The sequence below is a fragment of the Urocampus carinirostris genome, chromosome 19 (genome assembly GCF_059441175.1).
Source record: "Urocampus carinirostris isolate Australia breed hairy pipefish chromosome 19, RoL_Ucar_1.0, whole genome shotgun sequence".
Taxonomy (NCBI): domain Eukaryota; kingdom Metazoa; phylum Chordata; class Actinopteri; order Syngnathiformes; family Syngnathidae; genus Urocampus; species Urocampus carinirostris.
Window position 1 is genome coordinate 17,129,165 of NC_142367.1, and position 23,481 is coordinate 17,152,645.

Below are 23,481 nucleotides of genomic sequence, written 5' to 3' on the forward strand. Positions count from 1 at the left end.
CTCTCAGCACATGTCAACCAGAGATAATGGATTGTGGTCACAATAATGCATTTCATTTTAAGCGGTCCAGAACAGCACACAAACCAACAAAAGTGACTTTCAACGTGCCACACTTGCAGAATTAAGAGTTCAGGGATAATGGGTTGCGGCCAAAAGGGTCAGTTCATTTTCAGTGGGCCGCTTTGGCGCGCTTCACCTGCCCAAAGCGAAAAAAATGTGCTCTGCTGGCAAGCTACTCTCAGCACATGTCAACCAGAGATAATGGATTGTGGTCACAATAATGCATTTCATTTTAAGCAGTCCAGAACAGCACACCTACCAACAAAATTGACCTTTAACGTGCCACACTTGCAGAATTAAGAGTTCAGGGATAATGGACGGCAGCCAAATGAGTGCAGTTTGTTTTAGGCGGAAATACAATAACTGCAAAAAAAGGGCTGTCAGGCCGGACAAAAGCGCTCTCTCCTGGGCCCTGCTCGCAGCAATATGTGATCGGGGATAACGAATTCACAAGTGCAGTTCACTTTTTGTTGGACAGAAAGAGCAAAAAGGAGCTGCTAGCCCACACAAAAAGCACCCTTTGAGATCCAGTAGCTACACACACATATATATTAAAGAAGGAGGGTGCTGGGTTTGTATTTTGATGATTTTATTTCTTTATATATATATTTTTTTTTTAACAACATCTCATCTCAGCGGTGCGCCTGTTAATGGTTAGCAAGGGTGTAGACAAGCCCCAGGCTAAGAAAAAAAAAAGCAACAGTTGAAGTCAAAACAATCAATATCAGACCAACCGCTCGCCCCCTGCTGGCTGTCAACTGTTTATTTGCCCTGCCTTTAATCAACGTTTTGTTATCGCTCTCTTCCTCATCCAATTAAATAAAAATCGAGCTCGAAATGTAAATGTAATGTTCCCCGTGTATGGAAATTCTCGTGAAAAATGGCGCAAATGACCGGTATGTACTGAAACATGCTTAGAAGCAAAATCCTTTATCGGGCACTCAATGAAGAATAACGATTGGAGTAACGTACGGTCATCTATTATGCATTTCAATACGATGAATAAAAAATACATGATTAGAGCATCCATCATGTGGCACCTTAATGTCTTTACTTTCACGAGCCGTCTTCAATCAGCTTTCAAAGGATTTTCTTTTACATTTCATGAGGAATTCATCTGTTGGCTTCCACTGATGACTAATTACTGTAATCCCTCGTTTATCACGGTTAACGGGGACCAGAATCCCCGCGATATGCGAAAATCCACAAAGTAGCCCCTAACCCATTTTTACCGTGGGCTTGCAGGAAAGGGATAACAGATTTAAGCCACACGGGTGCTGTTCGTCTTAGGTGACAAGAACGGGTTAAAAAGAGCTGGCACGCACGACATAAATTTGCTCTCTAGGCCAGGGGTGTCAAACTAAATTTAACTCGGGGGGCCACACGATAGAACAAACATTCTGTCGGGGGCCGGACTAGTAGATTAAAGAGAAAGAAAAAGAGAGATAAAGAAATAAGAGAAAGAGGGAGGGAAAAGGACAGAGGGCGGGACAAAGAAAGAAAAAGAGAGAGAGGGAGAGAGCGTGAGAAACAAAAGATAAACAGTTGTGAGAGAGGGGGAAAAGAAAGGGAGAGGAAGAAAGCATTCCAAAAAGAAATAGAAAGACAGAAGGAGAGAAGAGGGGAAAGAAAACGCGAAGGGTAGAAAGAGAAAAGAGAGAAAAGGAAAAAAGGAAGTTAGAGCAAAAGAAGTGAAAAAGACACAGAGAGAGAAAGAGACAAAGACAGAGAGTGGGAGAAAAGGGGTGGGAGAGAAAGAGAGACAGAGAGACATTGAGAGAGAAAGAAATACAAGTACAGTGTCTTTGTTCAAGGCACCTTTCTTTGGCAACATCAAGTTGACATATTTCAACCTGCAGCTTGTTTTTCTCTTGCGCTTCTCTGAGTGTTGTCTCGCGGGCCGGATTTAATCCCTTAGTGGGCCGGATCCGGCCCGCGGGACGCCTGTTTGACACCTGTGCTCTAGGCTAACATTCTCAGCAAAAGTCAATGAGGAATAATGTATCGCGGGCAAAACACTGCAGTTCGTTTTAGGAAGGGCACAATGACACACGTCGACAGCCCGAATCTAAAGTGAAAGCTCTCTGCTCGCCCTGCTCCCAGCAATAGTTGACCAGGGATAATGGATCGTGGGCACAGCTGTAAACTTCATTTTAGGTGGGCCAAAACGGCCTCCCGACAAAAGTGCCTTGTGCCAGTCCCCACTTGCAGAAATATGGGATTGAGGATAATGGATTGTAAAAGCACGAGTGCAGTTCGTTTAATGTGAAAATAAAAGCAATAAAAAACAGCCGCCAAGACTGGCAAATGTGTTTTCTGTCATGTCCCGCTTGCAGCCAAATGCGATTGGGAATAATGGAGATGCGGCCGCACGAGTGGCGTGCGCCCCGCGCTCAGTAAAAGTCGACCGGGGAAACTGGATCTCTGCCACAATTGTGCATTTTATTTTAGGGTGGCCAGAATACTATGCCTACCATTGAAAGTGGCTCTGCCGCTCTCTGCTCGCAGCAATATGTGATCGGGGATATTGGGTTAAGTGCACTTCACCTTTCGGTGGACAAAACAGCAAAAAAAAGCCACCAGGCCCCACAGGATTGCTTTAATTAATAGTTCACCAGGGATAATGGATCTCAGCCACAACCATGCATTTCATTTTAGGCAGGCCAGAACCGATTAAAGTGGCTCTGCTGGTCTCCACTCAATATGTGATCTGGGATAAGGGATTGCGACCTGACGAGTGTAGTTGCCCTTTTCGGTGGACACACTCGCAAAAAAAAGCACCTAGCCTGCCAAAAATGTTGATAGTTGACAAGGGATAATGGACCTCAGCTACAACTGTGAATTTCATTTTAGGTACGCCAGAACGGCACAACGCCCAATTAAAGTGGCTTTGCCAGTGTCCACTCTCAGCAATACGCGATCGGGGATATTGGATTGCGACCAGACAAGTGCAGTTCACTTTTTACTGGACAAAACAACAGAAAAAATGACTAGACCCCACAAATATGCACTCTGCAGCCTACGTTATTCTGCGTTGTCTTCTAAATTGGCGGCGCAAACATTTCTTTTGACTTCCGAGGGAATTTTTCCTCCGTCGTATCGATGAAGATTAACGAGCCTGTTTCCGAAGAAGCCATGCAAGCCCGAGTCTTGACATTACCTTCACTATGTTTCACAGATTAGCCTTTCCATCACTTTGCTAAAGGTTAATCTTTGCCTCATCAGACCATAAAACTCGCCTCCGTGTCTTTTTTGGGGGGTCTTCCTGATGAGTGTTTTTTGCTTTTTTTCAAGTGCGACATACGGTGTTGGTGACCTTCAAATTAGTCCCTTGAAGGTTGTTGTCGATGCCAGCACTAACAATTGTTTCGGGGACTGATAGGTCAGTTGTCTATGAATGTCGCATTATATTTAATAACATAGAAAATTAAGGATGCACAATGAATGCTTTTTCCTACCGATACTGAGAACAGATACCAAATACTATGGGTTTTTATACAGCATATTTTAAATGTTTTTCCCGGGTCCAAGTATATATTTTTATATAAATGTTGTAATTTATGGTATCATTTTCATGACATTAAGTAAAAAATATATCATTGAAAATAATTTGCTATGTGAGATTATTTTGCTAATTTTAAGTATTATTTTCTCATTTTACTACATAAAATATTTAAAAATGTAGTAAGATAAGAAAAATACCAATTATGAAAATATTTGTTAAAAAATACTATATATTTAATGGTCGTATTTTATATTTTTTTCAAGTCACATGATTTGAAATGGGGCAGCACGGCGGCGCAGTGGTTAGCGCTTGTGCGGCACAGTTCATGTCATGGGAACCTGTCGTGGGTTCAAATCCAGCTCCAGACTTCCTGTGCGGAGTTTGTATGTTCTCCCCGTGCTTGCGTGGGTTTCCTCCGGGCACTCCGGTTTCCTCCCACGTTCCAAAAACATGCATTTCAGGTGGATTGGCCGGTCCAAATTGTCCCTAGGTGTGAATGAGCGAATGAGTTGTCTGTCCCTGTGTGCCCTGCGATTGGATGGCAACCAGTTCAGGGTGTCCCCTGCCCACTGCCCGGAGATGGCTGGGATGGGCTCCAGCCCCCCCCCCCCCCCCCCCCCCCCCCCCCCGCGACCCTAATGAGGATAAGCGGTACGGCTAATGAGATGAGATGAGATGATTTGAAATGAGCAAAAAATATTTGAAAATTTGCAAATTCTAGCTTGTTTTTATTTTTTGTTGTTGTAAAAGAATAAATGGTAACTAAAACGGGAGGAAAAGAAACTACTACTTGAGATTAACTTGCTCGTTTTAAGGATTATTTTCCTCATTTACTAAAAATTTGAAAAGTAATGATACTAAAAAATAATAGTTATAATAAATAAAAGGTAAAAGACGAAAGGAAAGAGTAGAAAGAAGAAAATGGGAAACAGAAAGAAAACTTTTAAAAAGGGAGAGAAAAAGGAGAAACAATGAAAAGAAAAAGGGAAAAATAATACTTGAAATGAGCAAGAATTATTTAGAGTGGACCGTTTTTACTATGTTCGATTTTTTTCTGTTGTGCAAAGAAAGAAAAACACCAGAAGGTGCCAGATGATACACACTGTCCCTTCAAAAATACCAAGCCTGGTCCATTTTCCCTTTGAAATTCAGCCCCATTTTAAAACTATTAGCTCACCGAAAATATCGCTTTCTTGTAATCCGCGCTTGACCTGGCACGTCTGTAAAAAAAATCGTGGCTTGTCTCTAATGTGGCGTTCGAGTCCTTCGGACGTTCCGCTACGCACTATGCTGAGCTGAGGCCGAATTAAGTCGATGTGGGGAAGGAAAAAAAAATGAGGGAGCCATGGAGGGAACGAGGGAGGAGGCGGGTTAGCATGATGGAGCTGATAGCGCAAATCATTTAGCGGCGCAATTTGTTGACAAGGATCTGAGAACGTCTCAATGTGTCGCTTTCCCCGTCATTTTGATGGATGACGGAAATCGGGCGACTCCGACGCCGTCCATCTGTCAAACCGCGTCCGATTCCAACGATTGCTGAGCAAAGCGCTAGCTGTTAGCGCTACGTCTGCTACAACCGGCTAATGCAATTTGTACATATGTGTATATAGCCTCATTTACAGCAACCCGCACTCCAGTGATCTATTAGCACATTTTGTTTGCTAGTTGCGTTCGAAGGCAGATGGAAAAAAAACCCTCGTGCAATGATTGGTTAGAGAAGCTATAAAACTGGCTTTCCTTTGAGCTAGGCGAGTATTTGTTGGTGGGATTATACTTTCAGAATGGGCAGAAAAATAGAACTTTCAAGTGTAACCAGGCAGTCTATTCTTGTTCTAAACATGAAGGCTATTCCATGCAAGAAAATGCCAAGAAACCGAAGATCTCCAACAAGGGTGTGTACTACTCCCTTTAGAGAGAAACACAAAGAGGCTCTAACCAGAGTAGAAGGGCCTCCTGCACCGCTTAGAAAGAGGACAAGTACATTAGTCTCTAGTTTGAGAAATAGACTCACCCATTATCTGCCTGAGATTGGTGCTCAAACAAGGAATTGCTTGAGAACAGATTTTTTTTTCCAAGTAAAGTAATGGTATTTTTTTTCTTATTTTCTTACGCATTCCAAAATACCCCAAATTATTAATAAAACAACACCTTCACACCATTCTCGTATTTCAATATGAAGAGCCACCCCACATGATACAAATTTGCTCTTTCTGCTCCTGATTTTAGCAATTGTTGACTAGGGATAATGGGTCTTGGCAAAAACAGTGCAGTTCAATTCAGGCAAGCCGCAATGGTACGCATCAGCGGCCTAAATTGTAGAAAAAAACACTCTGCCAGCCCTGCTCTCAGCAATAGTTGACCAGGGATAACGGATCGCGACCATAACTGTAGATTCCGTTTTTGGTGGGCCACAATAGCATGTATTATCGGCGTGGACCAAAAAGAAAATTGCACTCGGTCAGCCCTGCTCTCAGCAAGAGTCAAACAAGGATAATGGATCGCGACCACAACTGTAAAAAAAGTGTCTTCTGGTACCTTCTTACAGCAATATGGGATTGGGGATAATGGATTGCGGTAGCTCCTTTTAAGCGTAAAGTACAGAAAAAAGATGGCCACTCGTCTCAATTTTGTTATGTATGGAAATGTTCAATGTTTTACCCCAACAAAAAGTAAAATTCAAGTTTACGTAGTTTACATATTTTATTTTGAAGAAGGTTCTCAAAGAGGAAGTGATGTCAAATCGGGAGCCATATTGGTTCAGTCTATTATAAGTGTTCTCATTGAGACATGGGACCATCATTATCAACAGCCATCTGCTTCCGTTCCCTGACCCCAATTGTCTGTAAAATTCTAAAGCTACTGTTGAATAATTGTGGCACAGCAGATAAGTGGTTAGCACGTCAGTCATGGGTTCTAATCCAGCCTCCAGACTCCCTGTGCAGAGTTTGCATGTTCTCCCTGTCCTTTTGTGGGTTTCCTCCGGGCCCTCCGGTTCCTCTTAAATTCCAAAAACATGCTTGTCAGGTTAATTGGCCGGTCCAAATTGTCCCTAGGTGTTAACGAATGAGTGATTTGTCCGTCATTGTGTGCCAGGAACCTGGCTGGCAACCAGTTCAGGTTGTTCCCGGCCCACTGCCCGAAGATAGCTCGGACGGGCTCCAGCACCCCTGTGACCCTAGTGTGAATAAGCTGCAGAGGATGATCAATGGATGGTGTTACTGTTGAAGTAGGCTTCTCAGATATATAGAAGACTTGGCTGACCCTCGAAGTTGCTGTTACCGTCCCTGCTTTGGCGTATTCCTATCTACAAGCACTATTGCACACATTATCCAGTTTGAACAGGTTAAGACCATTGAGTCTCATATAGTCACAAGAGGCTGTCTCATATTTACTCTAATTGTTATCGTATGATTCAGTTTTACTCTGTTCTGGATTAAAGTGGAGCCTAGACGCTAATCTTGATTTAGCACGTTTTCCGAAGAGGAGACTTTTTGTTCGAATACCACAGCAAAAAAAAATCACGGATTTTTTTCGAGGATAAACACATATTATAATAACCGTAGCGATTCATTTTGCCTCTGTCGGGGTTTGCAAAAACACAGAGCAATTTTTTTTTTGGTGTCCAACGGCGATGAAGAGAACGTCTAATTTAGCTGCAGGTCGGAAGACACGGGCAAAGAAAGCGTATTGACGAGCTTCCTTGTTTGACTTAAGCCGACTTGCCTCAGGCCACAAAGTCCAACCGGGTATCGACTGCATCAAGATGAGCGCAGAAGGCAAAATCCAAGCGATGGCTAACAAAAGGGAACAAAATTGAGAAGTTGTTTATTATTAATTGAGCTTGATTTGAGGGGCATCATATAGATTTATTTTTTTATCAATATACAGTACAGTTCGTAATATCTAAATTTATTTTTGAGCACTTTTGACACAATAAATGCAACTTATGGTACAAAAATCTTGACATAAATTAAAATATATCCATCACTCCCCACAACCGCCATCCCAGGATATCCTATACACAAGGATTGTGTGAGAAAGATGAGAAAGGTGAGAGATACAACTGCGTATTCATCGCCAACTAATATATTTAATCAATTGAGTCGAATAAAATCAAAACTACCGTCGATAAAATATTTATAGTAAAATTGATATGATTGGAATATTATATTACCATTATTTCAAAGATATTTCCATCAAATAAAATCTGAATTGATGTAAACAGTTATTTATAATAAAATAGTTGTTTATTTGAAATATCATTTTGTAATGTTATATTTCTAGTAAATTATTAAAATACTGCAGTCAATTATCATTGTAAAAATATTCAGTCAAACTAAATCCGAATTAATGTAAAAATATTTCAAACACAATTTTATTCATACAATTAAAATATATATTTTTTTAATTTCAAAAGTTATGTTGTAATTTGTTTTGTTTACTATTATTAGATTATTAAGGTATATAAGTATTTAAAAAAAATGCAGTCATATAAAATCATAATATGAAAATATTCAAAGTAAAATAATCATTTATTTTAAACATAATTGTATAATTTAATGTTATTATATTAAAATGATAGTCCATTACTATCATTTTAAATGTATTTAGTAAAATAAAATCCTAATTATTAAACAAATATTTATAGTTAAATTTATTTTAAAAATAGAAAACTATTGAGTGCTTTATGGTAATAAGAAGGTTAAAGGGTGCGGGTATCAAAGAACAGCAACATGATTGAACTGGTGTTATTTGCCATTAAAAAAATGCAAACTGTCAATTATTATTGTAAAACTATTCAGTTGAACCAAATCCAGATTAATGTAAACATATTTCAAACACAATTTTATTCATACAATTGAAATATGTTTTTTATTTCAAAGGTTATGTTGTAATTTGTTTTGTTTACTATTATTAGATTATTAAGGTATATAAGTATTTTAAAAAATGCAGTCATGTAAAATCATAATATGAAAATATTCAAAGTAAAATAATCATTTATTTTAAATATAATTGTATAATTTAATGTTAGTATATTACTATGATAGTCCATTACTATCATTTCAAATGTATTTAGTAAAATAAAATCCCAATTATTAAACTAATATTTATAGTTAAATTTAATTTTAAAAATAGAAAACTATTGAGTGCTTTATGGTAATAAGAAGGTTAAAGGGTGCGGGTATCAAAGAGCAGCAACATGATTGAACTGGTGTTATTTGCCATTAAAAAAATGCAAACTGTCAATTATTATTGTAAAACTATTCAGTTGAACCAAATCCAGATTAATGTAAACATATTTCAAACACAATTTTATTCATACAATTGAAATGTTTTTTATTTCAAAGGTTATGTTGTAATTTGTTTTGTTTACTATTATTAGATTTGTAAGGTATATAAGTATTTTAAAAAATGCAGTCATGTAAAATCATAATATGAAAATATTCAAAGTAAAATAATCATTTACTTTAAATATAATTGTATAATCTAATGTTAGTATATTACTATGATAGTCCATTACTATCATTTCAAATGTATTTAGTAAAATAAAATCCCAATTATTAAACTAATATTTATAGTTAAATTTAATTTTAAAAATAGAAAACTATTGAGTGCTTTATGGTAATAAGAAGGTTAAAGGATGCGGGTATCAAAGAGCAGCAACATGATTGAACTGGTGTTATTTGCCATTGAAATAATGCAAACTGGCCTACAGGCTTCCAATGTGGTCCTTTGGGGTTATCTGGCCCCCGCGGGCGCCACTTTGGTGACCACGAGTAGAAAAAAAAAATAGTCGGAGAACCGTCTAAGAAGCCGCGGTAGTGGGCGAGCCGTCGGCAAACTACTTTGTTATGCTAGGCGCCATCAATCTCTATGCATAAGAATGGCCAACTTCAATACTGCCATCGATCGCAGGAAAACCTTTGAAAAGGGTTGAGGTCAAAGTCTCATCCTTCCTCAAAAAGTTGCCCGCATTGATTATTACAGTTTTTAAGAGCTATATTCCATTACGGTTTAAAGCGCTAAGGAAGGACTGCGGCTGGATTGTAGTGACGACATCGGGAGTCGTTGGAAATTTCTGCGCGGACGACAATTCTCGTACGATGATTTAGGGGCGGGGTAAACCTGAATGCTGAAATGAAATCTGCATCTATATCAATGAAGACTTCCCAAAGCGCTTTCCAATGTGCTTCACATTTCTCAATAGCAGCCCTGCAGCCATGAAAGGCGCTAACCTGCTTATTGGGCGCATTAGGGGTTCAGTGTCTTACCCAAGGACACTTTGACATGTAACACAGAGGGGCCGGGATTCGAACTGCGATCTCTTGATCACAAGACGAGCGCTCTACCTCCTGAGCCACTGCCGCAAACGCATACATGCAAACCTTCTGATACCTGAGTGTCAAAACGTAAATATAAGTTGTTTTTTTAATATATTTTTTTGTTTTTAAAAAGTATTGAAAAGGGTTTGTCACTGTGTATCAGCCTGCATCAAGCCCCTGGGAATGAGGTCAGTCTTATAAGTCATCATCAGATGGCTGGAGTAGGTTTGATCAGTTATTCGTCCAGTTATTTGTCGAGGAAGCTCCACTTCCTAGTGTTGCTTCCTGTACTCAGCGATTGACAGTGTGCAATGTAAATGGTCTGCATTTCTATAGCGCTTTTCAAGTCAATGAAGACCTCCCAAAGCACTCTACACTGTGCTTCATACTTACCCATTCACACACACACACACTCACACACCAATAGGGAGACAGCCATGCAAGGCGCCTACCTGCTTATTGGGGGCATTAGGGATTCAGTGTCTTGCCCAAGGACACTTGGACCTACAACACGGAGGATCCAAGAAGCGAACCTGCGACCTCTTGATCCCAAGACAAGTGCTTTACCTCCTGAGCGACTGCCTGTTAACCCGTTAACAGATTTTTTTATTTCTAAAAAAGGATTACAAAGAAGTAAGTGCAGAGAGGGATGACGTTTCGTGCACGTCCGCGATCACTATGGTGACCGAAATCGTGTGATGAGGTCACTGGAAATATCGGACGCTGAAACGTTCTTGCAATAAATTGTTATTTTGGAAGCATGGTCGCCTTGTGTTAATGGGAAGCATTGTTTAGATATTGGAGGTACTACAAATGACAAAAGCAAATCACCAAATGGTGTCAAAATGGAAAAATGACTGTCATTGGCTCTTTCCATTTGAGAGAAACATCTGGCATTAAAAGGCTAAAAAGAAGTAGGTGTTACCAACATGCTATTTTTATGCGCAGAACACAATCTGTCTCCAGAAAATTCCGAAAAAACAAAAACAAATGTTTTTTTAAAACCGCAAGAGTCAAACTTTACCGCAACTGAAATCGGATGCCATCATCGGACCAGTTTATCCACGCATGAAGCACCCGTTAACTAGCTCAGGAGGTAGTGCCCCCGTCTTGGGATCAAGAGACCGCAGGTTCGATTCCCGGCTCCTCCGTGTTATATGTCGAAGTGTCCTTGGGCAAGACACTGCATCCCTGTATAATGCCTTGCATGGCTGCATGGCCGCTATTGGTGTGTGAGTGTGTGTGTGAATGGGTAAGTGTGAAGCACATTGTAAAGCGCTTTGGGAGGTCTTCATTGACTTGAAAAGCACTATAGAAATGCAGACCAGTTACCATTTGGGTCAAGAATATTTGTTGTTGTTAGAATTTGAAAAAATAGTAGATATTAAAAAACAATTGTTAAAAGGTTTAAAGGGGAGAAAAGTGATAGTCCAACACATAAAACAGGGGTAGCTTAAGAGAGTTGCCCGGCTAGTTGCGTTTTAGGTTCTCCCTTTACTATCAATGCAAGTCTTGGCAACCAGTTCAAGGTGTCCCCTGCCCACTGCCCGATGATTGCTGGGATGGGCTCCAGCACCCCCGCGACCCTACTGAGGATAAGCGGTGCAGCTAATGAGATGAGATTTATAATGTAATCCAAACTTTTTGTTTCAATGACCATTCTTCTTTTCCTCCTGGCAGGGTAACCAAGAGGCCCCGGCTCCCCCCGAAGCGATGGCCCAGCCGTTCCCGCCGGCCCAGTACCCTCCGCCACCGCAAAACGGAATGGCCCCTGAGTACGCGGGGCCCCACGCTCACCCGCCCGCCGACTTTTCGGGCCCCAACGCGGTGGCCGAACACGCCCTGACGCTTTACACGCCGGCGCACACACAGGCCGAGCAGCCCCACAACGACAGCAACGTCCCCCCACTCACAGGCAACACGGTCGCGGTGAGGAAATCATGCTAAATGCTAAGCTAACCACTCATTGACAACACTGTTGCGATGATGAATTATGCAAAATGCTAAGCTAACATACAGTCTGGAATAGTTAGCATATCATAACCAATTTGACCAAATATCAGGCAACGGATTGGTTTAGATCTGGGGTTAAATAGCTACTTATTTTTACTGATAAGCCGATTTTACAAAAATATAACTCGTTATTAGTATGTAGTTACTATGTAATTACAAGTCATATACAAATCAAAATGTATTCGTATAAAACTTTTCAGTCACCAAAATGCAACTCATAGTGCTGTATAAAAACATTAAAGCCCAAGTGTGTAATATCTGACCACTAGATGGCACTGTACTGTCTAATGTGAATTAAAACCAGTGCCAAGGGCATAGCAGCAAGATGCCAGACAACCATGGCAGCGACTTTTATCTTCATTATCTAAAATAAATACACATTTCTTGACCAGTGATTTTTCTGGTCACTGGAAATCAATGTTGTTGTTTTTTACTGAACCATGGTTTTATTACACCACTAGGAAGCACTAAATTTTACACACTGTCCCTTAAATGTACAATGAAATCATCACTCTCCACCCATCAAATACACTGACGCCAAATACACACACAAAATAAATATAATTAGACCCAGCGTGGTAAAATGACAACATATTTAATGTTCCATATAATTCATGTGGCATAAAATTAAATATCTTGCCTAGTTACATCAATCAAGAAACCAAATATTTTGTGATTTATGACCTATTACATACACTTCTGATGTATTTATGTCTAACACTGGAAAATATAGTAAAACAGAGGTCAGTTGTTTCTAAAAAAAAAAAAAAAAAATCTGCATCAAATATCTAGCCTAGCTAGGAGCTCACATCAATCAAGAAACTAAATGTTTTGTGATTTATGACTATTTACATACACTTCTGACGTATTTATGTCTAACACTGGAAAATATAGTAAAACAGAGGTCAGTTGTTTCTAAAAAAAATTCAGCCTCAAATATCTTGCCTAGTAAGGAGCTTACTTCAATAAAGAAACCAAATATTTTGTGATTTATGACATTTTATATTCAATTCTGACGTGCGTCTGTGTAACACTGTAAAATATAGTAAAACAGAGGTCAGTTGTTTCTAAAAAAAATTCAGCCTCAAATATCTTGCCTAGTAAGGAGCTTACATCAATAAAGAAACCAAATATTTTGTGATTTATGACATTTTATATTCAATTCTGACGTCCGTCTGTGTAACACTGTAAAATATAGTAAAACAGAGGTCATTTGTTTCTAAAAAAAAATTCAGCCTCAAATATCTTGCCTAGTAAGGAGCTTACATCAATAAAGAAACCAAATATTTTGTGATTTATGACATTTTATATTCAATTCTGACGTGCGTCTGTGTAACACTGTAAAATATAGTAAAACAGAGGTCATTTGTTTCTAAAAAAAAATTCAGCCTCAAATATCTTGCCTAGTAAGGAGCTTACATCAATAAAGAAACCAAATATTTTGTGATTTATGACATTTTATATTCAATTCTGACGTGCGTCTGTGTAACACTGTAAAATATAGTAAAACAGAGGTCATTTGTTTCTAAAAAAAAAATCAGCCTCAAATATCTTGCCTAGTAAGGAGCTTACATCAATAAAGAAACCAAATATTTTGTGATTTATGACATTTTATATTCAATTCTGACGTGCGTCTGTGTAACACTGTAAAATATAGTAAAACAGAGGTCAGTTGTTTCTAAAAAATTGCTGCATCAAATATCTTGCATAGTTAGGATCTTACATCAATCAAGAAACCAAATATTTTGTGATTTATGACCTTTGACATACACTTCTGGCGTATTCATGTGTAACACTTTAAAATATAGTCAGAGGTCAGTTGTTTCTAAAAAAAATTGCTGCATCAAATATCTTGCCTAGGTAGGAGCTTAAAACAATCAAGAAACCAAATATTGTGTGATTTATGACATTTTATATACACTTCATACGTGCGTATGTGTAAAACTGTAAAATATAGTAAAACTGAGGTCAGTTGTTTCTAAAAAAAAATTGCTGCATTAAATATATTGCCTAGTTAGGAGCTCACAACAATCAATAAACCAAATATTGTGTGATTTATGACCTTTTGCATACATTTCAGACCTATGTATGCGTGACACTGTAAAATTTCATAAAACAGAGGTCAGTTGTTTTTTTTTTTTTTTTTTATGTTTTGCTGCATCAAATATATTGCCTATTTAGGATCTCACACCAATCAAGAGACCAAATATTTTGTGATTTATGACCTAATACATACACTTCTGACGTATGTATGTATGTCTAACACTATCAATTTAGTAAAACAGAGGTTACTTGTTTTTTTGCGTCCCAAAAAAATCATATTATCGAATATCTTACCCAGCTCAGCACCGATCCAAACCTAGGTGAGTATCGAAACCGGATATCTGCTGATTTATGACCTTTTGCACTCACTTCTGATGCATTTTATTGTCTTGCGTAACTAAATTGCTCGAGTCGATCGCTTTGTATTTCGACTAATTCAAACGGACAATTTCTTTGAGTGCTAGCATCCACTTAGCCGTCCTAAATAGAACTGCAGGGGAGCAGATCAGCAAGTTTGGAGCTGAAGTCTGGAGTGAAAACATCCGTTCCATCAAGCTTTGGCAGTTTTTTTTTTCTTTCTTTTCTCCCCGATAAATAAAATATGTTGCCGGGGTGGTATAGAACCCGTCTATGAGCGCTGACGTCTTGCGGGGCCAAGCTTGTTTACAGGAATCGCAACGTCGCTCCAGGCCCCACCTGTTCTTTTCCGGTTCCCTCCAAGAAAACCGACGGGTCAGTCCGAAGATTCGTGACTCGAATAGTCAGCTTTTCTTTCTTTTTTTTTTAATGTGCTTTTTGTGATATGTGCAATGTCAGCAAGCAATCCTTGACCCCAAATGGTTTGTTTTTCTTTCAGTTTTGCTTGCTTAAAGATGCTTTCTCAGGGGAAGCCGTGTGGAGAGAATGTTCTCCTCACCACACTTACAAGGTAGACGACTGCTTGATCTGAATGCAAGTTTTTTTTGTTTTGTTTTTTTTCTTAAAATCAAAAGATTCATTCATACGCGGCACTCACCTTTGAAGCCGGTCGGGTTTTAGGATAATTGAGCCGAAATGCTTTTGTAGTGGTGGGTGGTACACGGCCGAGCCTGCGGGGAGTCGACGGAGGCTTTCTTGTTGACTCTACTGCCGCCTTTTCGAAAGTCTCTCTCAACTGCAACTTAAAAAGTCAAAAGTATTCCGTCCTGAGGGATCCTGGGGTAACGTAAGGAAGTCGATGAAAGGCAGTAAATAAGCCTGAGAATGACATCTCATTTAGTATTTTCGATTTTTTCTTTAATTAAATCGAGCCCTTAAATACTTTCGAAGTCACCTCATGTTTATGTGTATAGCCCTCAATCACAAGAAGTCTCATAGGACTCTACAAACTACAGTCTACTATTACTCCATCCCCTGATCTGGAACATACATGAGGGAAAGGAAAAACTCAAAAACATCAGGTCATGTTTTTCTGTGGCGCCCTTAATCACAAGGAGTCTCAAAGGGCTGTACAGACCACAGACTATTGCAAACTACAGACTATTATGACACCATCCCCTGATCTAAAACCTACATGAGGGCAGGAAAAACCCCAAAAACCTCAATATGAACAAAATGAAGAAACACCCGTCCAACTCGAAGTCACCTCATGTTTATGTGTATAGCCCTCAATCACAAGAAGTCTCATAGGACTCTACAACCTATAGTCTACTATTACTCCATCCCCTGATCTGGAACATACATGAGGGAAAGGAACAACTCAAAAACATCAGGTCATGTTTTTCTGTGACGCCCTTAATAACAAGGAGTCTCAAAGGGCTGTACAGACCACAGACTATTGCAAACTACAGACTAATATGATCTAAAACCTACATGAGGGCAGGAAAAACCCCAAAAACCTCAATTTGAACAAAATGAAGAAACACCGTCTAACTACAAAACTCTAAAACCTCAGCATGAGGAGAACGAACAGACAGTACAAAGACATCATCCACATGAATGAATGAATGAAGACTTTATTTATTTATTTTATAAAATAAAAACAAAAATAATGTTGACATACCATGTTCGAAAAGGGGTAGTAAGAAGGAGATGCTTATTTTCCCTACCCCTTCATCTCCCTTATTAATTACATTTTACAGATAGTTCCTATTTTGTGTCTAAATATAACAAAACTTCACGGATATAAGTACATATTACATAGGTCGGATATCAATGATTATAATAACAATAGTCACATATTTTAAATACTAATCATCGTAGTACCCATCTATTCACGTTATAATGTTACTAGTCACTAAATATTAATGATAATAACAATAGCAATAATAAAAGTTATGATATAAAAATAGTAACAAAAAAAACATCAATTTGCTATGCAATATTTTCAATCTCTAGTATCACGCGTACCCCATTTTCTTAATCTCTGTATCTGCCAGTAATGCTTTTTGTATTTAAATTTGAACACGTGAATATTTGGACATTGTTTGATCTCGTCTTGTAAATTGTTCCAAAGTTTGACTCCACACACAGACACACACATACTTTTCCTGGTGGTTCTCACTTTTGGGATTTTGAATTTACTACATCGCCTTAAGTTATAACTTCCCTCTTTCCGAGTGAATAAGTTTTGGATGTTTTCTGGCACTATGTTTTTGTTGACCTTAAATAGCAGCTGTGAACTGAAAAATTTTATTAAATCATCCAATTTTAATAATTTGGAATAAAATATTAGTATGATCCAGATATCCTACCCTGTGTATGGTTCTAATTGCACGTTTTTGGAGTGAACTTTTGTAATTATTGCCCCAGACTTCTGAATAGAAGAATAGAATAGAATAGAATTTACTTTTATTGTCATTCTTTGTAACCATGCACACAGAACGAAATGTTCTGCACAATATGTTAAGTATGGCAGAACTAGAAAACAATATCATAAATACAACGCATTATAGTTTAAAAGGAATTTGGCTTTATTCATTATTGAAATGCTTTTAGATACCTTAGTTTGTATGTGTCTGGTGTGTGTTTTCCAGCTTCATTTACTCTCTATTATGAAATATAGGTAATAACATATTTTCCGGTTGACAGGTTCCTGAGGTCTTGTTATTCAAAAGTTATAGAATGGAAGGTGTTTTAAGCCTAGATTTAAACATTTTTACTGAGGTTGCAGTTTGAATTTCAGACGGCAGAGCATGGAAAACGCGCTCGAACCTGCGGATTTCTTCTTGGTTCTTGGGATCACTAATAGACTAGCATTTTCTAAGCGAAACAATTGTCTAAATTATAAAAAAAAGATGTACTGTTTCTGTCCCCGAAATCCAGCATGAAACACTAATGCCATCAAGTGTCATAAAGAGACAAATTTATGACTCAATGTCCAAGTGTTAAGTATTTATTTTTAAACAAAATAACTTTATAAATTACAATTAAAAGACATGTAATACTTAGCAAAAACGCCGAATAAAATGGATGATTCATTGTGAAACATATTTATCATGAACCATTTTATAAATTTGACAAGATCTGATACCATAATTATTTGATTGGCGTATTTGTCAACTTTCACTTTTAGCTATATTTACAGCACATATAATAGTTAATTAATTTGACAAACTAGCGTTATGGTAACAGCTTATCACTCCATCTTCCACGTCAGCTTGCTTTTTATGCTCTATGTCAATCACAAATACACGGTTGATTGATAGACGAACTAATGTTATGATAAGAGCTAATATATCACTCAGCACTCAAAATGCTTCCCGAGAAAGAGTCAATTACACTTTTGAAAATCTCAATATTATCAGCAGCTTGATTCTGGGCTGCAGAGTGTGGATTTTGGAAAGCTTTTAGTTCAGTGGCTCCGCCCCTGGTTGCTTCTCCGATTGGGCGGTGCGAAGGTCTTTGGGTGTTGGGGGGTTGGACTAAGTGAGAGAATAACTCTGCTTTAAAGCAAAGCTCTCTTACCCAGTTTTAAGTATATTTAATGGGCTACTTCTTAATCACACAGGTGTTTTTCTACCGCGGACGTTTTAAAATATCGATGGTATCAGCTGTTTTCGTTCACAGGCATGTCGAGACACAGAAGTTAGCAGAGCTGCCGCTCTTTACGCTGCTCTAACCTTCTTCTTGGTTCTGGGGCTCTGCACTTGGTCGCTTATCCAATCAAGGTGCGGGGTAGGTAGGGTTTGAGGAGATGGAGAAGAGCAGGAGAGAGGGAAAGCAAGGCTTGGCTGCATCTGAGCCTAAATATTTAATAGACCTGAGGAATCAATCAAAATGCCGATACCGATGTCCATCAAGTACCCAAATTTTTTTGCTGGCGGCCCGATGATCGGTCGACCTCTCATCCGTGTACTTTGCAGACGAGTGGAATTTGTAACCCACTCTTTCTTTGTTTCCACCCCGTTGTGCCGAATCGACGTGCCACAGTTAGGCGCACATTCCCGCTGAGCTAGGATCCGCTATCACCTGTTCATCGAAAACATTGTAAATACACAGCTGGGATGTAATTGGCTTTGCGGGCAGGTGGAGTTGTTTAGGGCCACTTTGGGAACCGGAGGGGATTAAGGGTGTGCATGCGTGGAATTCTAAGGCTTAAATTGATAGAAGAAAAGCTTGTGTCTTATGTATCCCACACACACTCCCTTCCTAAATGCAATATCGGATTCGGTGGCACCGTTTCCCCGGTGACAGCCAAGCAAGTTTGGTCTGCTCGCCTACGATAATGTTAATGTAATTATTGCCTCACGCCGGCTGGCTGCTCACACCGTCGGGATGGCTGAGGCGACTCGCGCAACTTTTCAGCAACAAGACAAGAAAAAAAAACTTACCGTAGTTTCTGGACTATAGGTCGCTCAGGAGTATAAGTCACACCAGCCAATAATTGCATAAATAAGAAGGAAAATGTCACAGACCAGAAACGGACACAGGACCCAATAGCGCTTGTTTTCTCAGTTTTTATTAATAAAGAGGGCGAGCAGGGCTTGCTTCCACGATCCGATGGTTGACGGACAAGAGGAGCAGGAGATGCGGAAGTGGCACTTCCGTGTCTAGCGAGGAGGGTCAATGACAGGCGAAAATTACAAGTTTCTAGCCGGGACTGGAGAGCAAGGGCGGTGTCAAGTTCGGAAACGAGGTCGGCAACAGGAGGCAGGCAGGTAACAGGGCAAAACAGATCGCATAACAGGCAGGCAGAACGCGGCAGAGTCCGGTTCGGAAATAGGTTGGCAACGAGGATCAGGCAGAGAAAACCAGGGCAGGAACAGAGTCTGACGTAAGAGTTTACCGAGCCGGGGGCAACGGTTCGCATAACGATCTGACAGGGATCTCTTGGAAGTTGGGGGTTTAAAAGGAGTACATCAGCCAATCAGCTGTCCGAGCTGTTGGCGCCAATTAAGAGGTCGCAGGTCCTCTGAATCGGCAATCATGACCAAAAAAGTATACCAGTCTGGAGTATAAGTCACAGGGGTATTTAGTAATAATATCAAACAGCAAACACATGCATGACATCTTGGAATCCAATTCAAAAGAAGAATAAAGAAAATATATGTTCTAAATGTTTGTCTCCCGATTGAAAATGTGGTGTTAGTTCGTCAAGTAAATATTTTCAACTTGCTTAAAAGTGATTTTGATACAGGGTGGAAATGCTCTTTCCTTTTCTGTTCGATTGCATTTCCCCAAAAATGAGATACAAAATAAATGTAGGGACGTTTGCATGAGTGACTAGGGGGGCATTTAACGCGTTGTCATTTTTTTGGCACAACACAGTAAGGTTGAAAGTATTAAGAATAGAATAGAATATACCTTTATTGTCATTGTTACAAAATGGGTTGAACATATTGTGACAACGAAATTGGACGTGGCACTCCAGGTTCACATTTAACAGTAAGAATAAAAGAAAACAAAGAAGATAACGGAACAAAAAAGCTAAATGTTATAATTATAATTAAATCAGGCCTAGAGCGCCCTCTTGCAATCTAAAATTAATCACAGGTGGAAACAATTTCAAACTCAATGATATAATCATGTGTTAATAATTTCACCAGAGTATAAGTCTCACTCCGACCTTGGGAAAAAAAACGTGACTTTCACTCCAAAATATATGGTAGAATGAAGTTGTAGGATGGCGTTCGAGTGCAGTAAAAACTTCGTCTGGTCTGCTGAAAGATAGATACTTTATTCATCCCCGTAGGGAAATTCACACTTCCAGCAGTATCCTTTTGTTGTTTAGTAACCGATTAACAGGATGGCCTCGGGGTGCTGTGTTGTAGTTTAACAACAGCGGAGTGGATGACGTCACACGCTAGGCCAAAAGTTTGACGTCCCTGCAGCAGATGGAAATCTTTGTGCCCAGGGATACACCAACTCGTGTTCACGTAGATAGCTAGTCCACCTCTTTTCTGCTTCTTGTGTCTGCCTGGCTTAACAGCGCTGAAGCCGTGTAGCTCTGGGTAGCTCCACGTTAGCGTCCGGGATGCTAGACATTAGCCACGTTTCCTTAAAACATAGCAAACTGCACTCCCTGTACGCTTTGATGTTTTTCACCAGCACAGCCAGTTCGTGGTAGAGAGTTCACATTTACAATGATTGCGGACGGTACCGAAGACTTATAACGCCGCTAGCCGCTTAGCTAGCTCAGACTCTGTATCCACGATAGGGCCCCTTCATCACGCCGGGACGAGAATTCTTCAGGGCAAGGAGTTGATTCCTCAAATAAACATTTTTGTGCGTTAAAACCCATAACGATAGGATAGAAAGTAATCCAAAGTGTAGTTATCAAACGGGACAAAAAACACCGAAGATAGAAGCAGACACTTAAAACAATAAATCACCAAAAGAGCAAAATAACACAGAGCTGCTGGAAAGGCTGCCGCTCGCGGTGGCGCCTTTGATGATATAGAGAAAATTTAGCTTTTTTTACTTGGGTTTATTAAAGTTTGCGTGCGTCGTTTGAACTGTCTTAAAAAATTGAAGGTTAAGTATTTTCTCTGTTAAGTTTGTGTTACCAATGCCCAACTGAGTTCAAAAAGCCATGATCCTTTATTTTCCATTGCACCTATCTGCTTTTATCTTACTTTTATCTGTTGGGGTTGGAACAAACCCCCCAATGATATAAAAAAAGAAGAGTTTCTTTGAGCGCGTCGGAGGAATGCAAGCATATCATGTGTTACTAAAAGCACAATTAAGTCCGCCATCTGGTGGTAGTTGCTTATATTACTACCAAAAATTCTGGTTATTGTGCACCTTCGTGGTCCAACATGAAACAATAATGACCTCCTGTGTCTGACTATATGTTTTATATTTCTTTCTTTTATATATTCTGGTAGTGTTATAAAGTACTATAAAATCAAAGATAGAATTACATTAACTTAAGATCCATTTAGGTCCATTTCTTTTTGTTTCTTTGCTCCGTTAGTGTCAATTTTTTCGTCCAGTCGGCACTTTAAAACTCCTGACTGCACTCCCCTCGTGTTAAATGTCCGAAAGCGTCAGAAATGTGCCCACAAAGTCGGCAGGCAGGATGAAACCCAGACAGCTGATTGCGGCATTAGCTCGCCTAGCTATTCAGCTTTTTTGTGTCTACGTGCGAGAACGAGTGATGTAATGCCATTATCCCGACTTCCTCGCTTTTCCATTTTTACCGTTCCCACCGCAGTCAGCACTTAGCTCGCGTCTTGCATTTCTGAACACTTCCTCCTCTACAGGCCAATCACGCTCGCGCTAATTCCCCCTCCTCATTCGGGTTTTTTTTTTTCCTCTGGACCACTCTCCGGTTTGTCCGTCTATCGCTAGCAATGCTGCTACCTTCAGCACTTCTCGCTCATTGATCAGCGGCCGAATAAGCTGACATCGTCTTTCTGTATCAGGCTTTTGCCTGTCTTCTTTCTTTTTCCACTGTCATCCAAAATGATGGTTAGTTTTGTGAAATTTGTTTAGAAATAAACAACAAAAACTGGTCAAAGATACTTTTTGATTATTTGAAACCGCTTTAAGCCATTATTTTAATCGAGGAGAATGTACAAGAAAAAAACAAATAACAGCATTGAAGATAGAGTAATGGGGGGACTCCGTGAGTTTATGATCAACAACGGTTCAACATTGTCAGCTGACGGGGCTAAGCCAAAATCTAGTTTTTAAATTATCCTTCATTTGTTTTCGGAAAAAAAAATTGTTTTGCAAATCAAAAATAACTGGACACAAGATGGAGCCTTGGGGGACTCCGTGAGTTTATGATCAACAACAGGTCAACATTGTCAGCTGACGGGGCTAAGCCAAAATATAATTTTTAAATTGTTCTTCATTTTTTTCCGTAAACTATTTTAGTTTTGCAAATCAAAAATAAACAGGACCCAAGATGGAGGCTTGGGGGACTCCGTGAGTTTATGATCAACAACAGCTCAACATTGTCAGCTGACCTTTTTAGTTTTGCAAATCAAAAATAACAGGACCCAAGATGGAGCCTTGGGGGACTCCGTGAGTTCATGATCAACAACGGGTCAACATTGTCAGCTAATCGGGCTAAGCCAAAATATAGTTTTTTAATTATTCTTCATATTTTTTCGTAAAATATTTTAGTTTTGCAAATCAAAAATAACAGGACCCAAGATGGAACCTTGGGGGACTCCGGGAGTATATTATGAACAATGTGTTTTTAGCTGACTGAGCTAATTTAATACGAAATATTTCAAATTATGACTTTGTTTTGGGTGATTTATTTCAGTTTTGCTCTTTTAGTACTTCGGCCAAGCATTTTTGTTTTTTGGGGGGGATTTTGTACCCCAAAATGTTCATGAATAAAAGAACATATGCATTATGTAATTCATATATTCTTATATTTTCACATTTTAGAACAGACAAATGTATTACTTACACCAATAGGAAGGTCTTTTTTAATAATACTAGCAAAGAAATGACAATAAACTTGATTTTACGATATATATTTTGCTGATGTTTTTGTTCATTCATTCATGTAAATTCTTTATTTATATATTGAACCATTTATATATCTATGTATTTAATAAACTATTTATTTATTCATCCATTCCATGTATATATTTTTTTGTTTGTTTGTTTATGTATCCATTCATGTATTTACCGTGAATGATTTCTTTATTTATGTCTATTTATTCATATATTTATTTACTTATATATTGGACTATTTATTTATTGAGCTATTCATTATCATTTCTTTATTTGTATTCACATATTCATTTGTTTTTTTATTCATTTAATTGTTTTGTTTTTTTTAACTTTTTACATATTTTTAACTATTTTTTTGTATTTGTTTCTTAATTTTATGAAGGTCGATATCTACATATTATTATCATTAGTATTGTTATTATTATTTTTATTATCATTATTATTATTATTATTATTATTAATATAATATTGTGTTTTTATGAGATGAGGAAAGAAATGTTTTTCGAGTTTTGTACAATCAATCCGACAACATTTTTTTAAGGGCTGGAACATTTTTTTAAGGGCTGTATCCCACCTGCAAAACAAAACCGACTCAAATCCTTTGGTACACCCTATGAAGTTAGGATCTTGTTATTT

The 23,481-nt window shown here is 38.8% G+C and overlaps 1 protein-coding gene across 5 annotated transcripts in view; it reads left to right on the forward strand.

Moving 5' to 3' along the window:
- The window catches only part of rbfox3a (RNA binding fox-1 homolog 3a), a 537,286-nt gene that overhangs the window by 445,948 nt on the left and 67,857 nt on the right, over nucleotides 1–23,481 (forward strand). For 4 of the 5 annotated variants that reach the window (XM_088322988.1, XM_088322991.1, XM_088322989.1 and 1 more), the window contains 2 exons: nucleotides 11,569–11,817; nucleotides 14,801–14,872. In XM_088322988.1, the coding sequence (XP_088179114.1) occupies nucleotides 11,569–11,817; nucleotides 14,801–14,872 (321 nt within the window). The remainder of the gene's footprint in view (nucleotides 1–11,568; nucleotides 11,818–14,800; nucleotides 14,873–23,481) is intronic. The other variant, XM_088322992.1, reaches the window with a different exon arrangement.